The sequence below is a fragment of the Juglans microcarpa x Juglans regia genome, chromosome 3S (assembly GCF_004785595.1).
Source record: "Juglans microcarpa x Juglans regia isolate MS1-56 chromosome 3S, Jm3101_v1.0, whole genome shotgun sequence".
NCBI classification, from domain to species: domain Eukaryota; kingdom Viridiplantae; phylum Streptophyta; class Magnoliopsida; order Fagales; family Juglandaceae; genus Juglans; species Juglans microcarpa x Juglans regia.
In genome coordinates, this window is record NC_054599.1 from 4,915,053 (window position 1) to 4,918,994 (window position 3,942).

A 3,942-nucleotide genomic window follows, 5' to 3' on the forward strand; every position below is an offset into this window, starting at 1 on the left:
AATAATAATTTCAGTATATAACCAATATATACAAAATAAGTTGGTTCCTATTGAGGGATAATAACTCCTTTTAGCCATTTTATTTACTTCTCTTCACTTTTAACAACACCCAACTCCCAAGTGAACTCATTTCTAAAAGCATCAGAATCTTTTGATTATGGTAAAACAAAATTGCAGAATGGATTATGCAAAGTTCCTGAAAATAATTGAGAGGGTAGGCGAGACATCATTATTTTTTACATTGAATGAAACACAAGAAACTTCCTTACAAAAGCATAAGTAGAAGCTACTCATCTTCCTCATCTGTAACAAATGTACCAGTCCCAGGATTCAATGCAGCAAAGAAGAAGAAGATAACATTGAACAACACAAGTGGCTTAATCTCACTGATGGGAATCCCTGTCTCGATGTTTAGTTGTGCTAAAGCTCCTTTCCCGGTAATGATTTCTCCAATCAAAGAGAAAGCAATACCCAACTGGGCCAATCTTCCTACAAAGAGCTCGTTGGCCTTTGTGAATCCAAATAGTGGACCTTTCATTCCAAAACATTGGCAAAAAATGTCAGGATATATGCTGAGCAACATAACATGATATTTATGCATAAAGTAGAAGAACAAAGAAGCACCAAAATCAACATTCAAGTATCCTGTTTCTTGATCCTTCGTTATGTAATCGGATGTCTTGGTAATTTTGTTGCCTGGGTTTGGTTTTTTTATTATAATGTATCCTCCAGGTATCTTGCTGTAATCACGGTTTTCTTCCGTCATAAGTGAAGGCTATCAATAAAATTGAGATACCGTCCTATTCTTAAAAAAAAAAAAAAAAAAAAAAGTACCCTGTTTCTTTAGTAAAAGTAAATGTCCTAGAATGGCAAATCACCTCCAGTTTGTGGGTCGTCGACGAATTTACCACGATCACCCAAAGCACCTATTGCTCCGAGCAGGGTGAAAAGAATGAAGAAGAGAAGAAGAGGCTCAGCTTTCATATATGGGAATTCCAGTTTCTAGATTCAATTGTGCTAGAATTCCTTTGCCAGTGATTGCTTCACCCAACAAGGACGCCTGCAGAAAAACACTTCAACATTAAGAAACTTTCCCATAATTATATCAGGAAGACATTAGAAACCTTTATTCTTCTTGCAGTGACAATGTTATTATGTGAGTAAATAATGGCTATGACTATTTAAATTATTCTGCAAGTCATTTGAAAAGTAGCAACAACTTGAATATATGACAAAATACATCACAAAGAACCAAAAGCAGGGGAATTTGCTTGAAAATTACAGAAGAGAAGACAAGGATGTTTACTCACAGCAAAGCCAATCATGGCAACACGACCCACAAAGAGCTCATTCTGCTTGGTGAAACCAATGACCCCAGAGGTGCCAAAGATGCCATCTTTGGTTTTGGCGGTGCAACCTTTTTAACACAAGTGAAAAATCAGAACAACTCTAGGCATTTTTTGGAAACTCATACATGACTTTCCACTCTGTTTGTTTTCTTCTTTGAAAGTAGTAAAGCGTAGTGTAAAAGGAAATGAAAACCTTCTTGGGAGGGGCTTTGGTTTTTGATTTGAAGAGAGCAAAAGTGCTACAAATGAGAGAGAGGCTCAGGCCTCAGCTCTTGAACTTGGGAATTTGAGTAAAGGGTCTCTCTTCAAATCCACCACACGGCTGCCAGAAACACCAGACATGAGCAACATCGTTTGAGCCATGGCTTGGCTTCTGTTTGACATCTTTTTCTGATAGTGAGGCTGCAAAATACCTCTATACTCTTTCCTTTTAGTGCAAGTAACTTTGTTTTTTAAGGAAAGGTGTGTCTCTGAGAAGGCACGAGATCATGAGAGATGTGGATAGGGTGTGAGAGTCATGAGCAATGTTTTGAATATCGTACCGGACGCCGTACCGGTCAAGGCATTGGAACGAAATATTTCGGTATCGGTACCGTTTCGAGATAGCGTTTCGGGATAATGTTTCGGGATAGTTGATATATGAATAAATTATATATATATAAATATATATAAAAATTATATTCTAAAATAATAGTCTATATATAAATAAATTATATATAAATACATATATATATATAAATTATAAATAGTCTAGTCTGAATTGGGAGTTAAAAAATAAGCTTGTAGTTTGAAAAAACGAAAAAAAAAAAAACACAGGCCGAAATATCGGCTGGTACAGGCCGAAATTTAGGCTGGTACGGCCGATATTTTGGCCGATATGGAACATATATAGTACCTGTACCGACCGGACGGTCGAAACGAAAAATTTTGACTGTACCGATTAGTACGATACGAAATTTAAAACACTAGTCATGAGGGGGGCAACAAGAGTGCCCACGTACCTCTCTGTACTTCGGTATTTTTGAGGATAAAATTTTTCTGCCTGAAAGCTTTCAATTCAAACACTTCAGCCCCATCTGCCTGATCTCCCGAAGTAGATTTTACTTTCTTGAGAAAAACACATTTTGCACCGACAAATTATTGTGATATCTGCCAAATTTGAGGCATGTTATTGTTCGTCGATTAACACATTTTCTTCATTTCATCATTTAATGGGTTACATTGACATAATTTTGAGTCTTGACTATCACAATTTAACAGTGTTAGAAATTATAATGAAAATAAGGAATTACGAAGGCAAAAAAATAAAAGTTTGAGCTTCAAGATTCAATCGTAACAACGATTTTTTTAGAATATATTTTGTTCATCTTTCACGTGCTGTAAAATATGGATAAAAATGTTCTCAAGATACGATGAATCCCTTTAATTCGTTGATCTAAAGTAGCACTTTTTATAGAACAACTAAAAACTCCATTTTTATGAGAATTCTGAGATAGAGAGATTTTTTAGAATGAAAACCCACTTATTATTGATCATAATTTGCATTATAATGTCTGGTTTTAAATTTCAAATTGTAAAATAGTTATGTAACAAATGTAGACAAGACAACACTTTATTTTCAAAATGATTGTAGAACTTCGACTATGCGTTCGAAGTGCTATGTGCTTAGTGTGCCTTATAGCGCCAATTGTCATTGCCCACGGCTTATGTAGCTCTATATTTCCTTCACTTCAAGACGATATTATAGTGAAAATGATTCAATATAAACTACTTATCTACATTTTATTTTATCAATATGGGACTGACATTTCTTTTTTTGTATATTTTAATGAGTTGACATTCTCCATCAATGCACATACAAGATAATATATATATATTTATTATTATATAAGGAATACCCAAAATATATATATATATATAAGGAAATAAGTATATTTATTTGAAATACTCAAAATATTTTTTTTAAAATAATAAAATCTAACAAATAGATGGTTAATATTATAATTTGTTAGTAGTTTGAAGATGAGTATCGCATGCAAATTGAGTATCATAGTGTTGTTTTCTTTGCTTTCTCCCCTCCAAAGTTTTCTCTTTACCCATAGCCCGTCATTTCAAAATGTTGCACACCCCTCTCGACTATAACTTTTAGTTATAAATTTATAGTCTATTTATTAGGCTATATTAAAATCATTTTAAAGCGACATCCTCTTGTGGGATTGGGTTGGAATCAAGCTTTTGACTTAATAACATTTTTTTTTTCTATTCTACTTTTGTTGTGTTTGGAATGATTGTTGGGGATTCTCACCCCACTGAATCTTGTATCCTTGTAACCGTTTAATTTATTTATACAATACTTAACTTGCTGTGAAAAAAAAAATTGAGTATCAATTTGAGGGTGTAAATTGTATTTCAATAAAAAATCAATAACTCTGTCATGGCAAGTCTCATTAGCTTAATATCATACCTAAATTTAGATTATTATTTTTTATAGAGAAATGACGTTCTTTATTTTTGAATTTATCATCCTTAATCACATTATATATGTGGCGTATTATAAATAATTTTATATGTTAACTACTTAAATTAATAGTCA

At 33.3% G+C, this 3,942-nt stretch overlaps 1 protein-coding gene across 1 annotated transcript; it reads right to left on the bottom strand.

Moving 5' to 3' along the window:
* Positions 1-286: 286 nt before the first annotated feature.
* LOC121258634 (photosystem II 22 kDa protein, chloroplastic-like) lies at positions 287-1,712 on the bottom strand. The gene is given in 6 exon segments (XM_041160179.1): positions 287-531; positions 835-867; positions 870-978; positions 980-1,060; positions 1,311-1,417; positions 1,628-1,712. Coding segments are annotated over 6 exon segments (660 nt in total).
* Between the last annotated feature and the right edge of the window lie 2,230 nt (positions 1,713-3,942).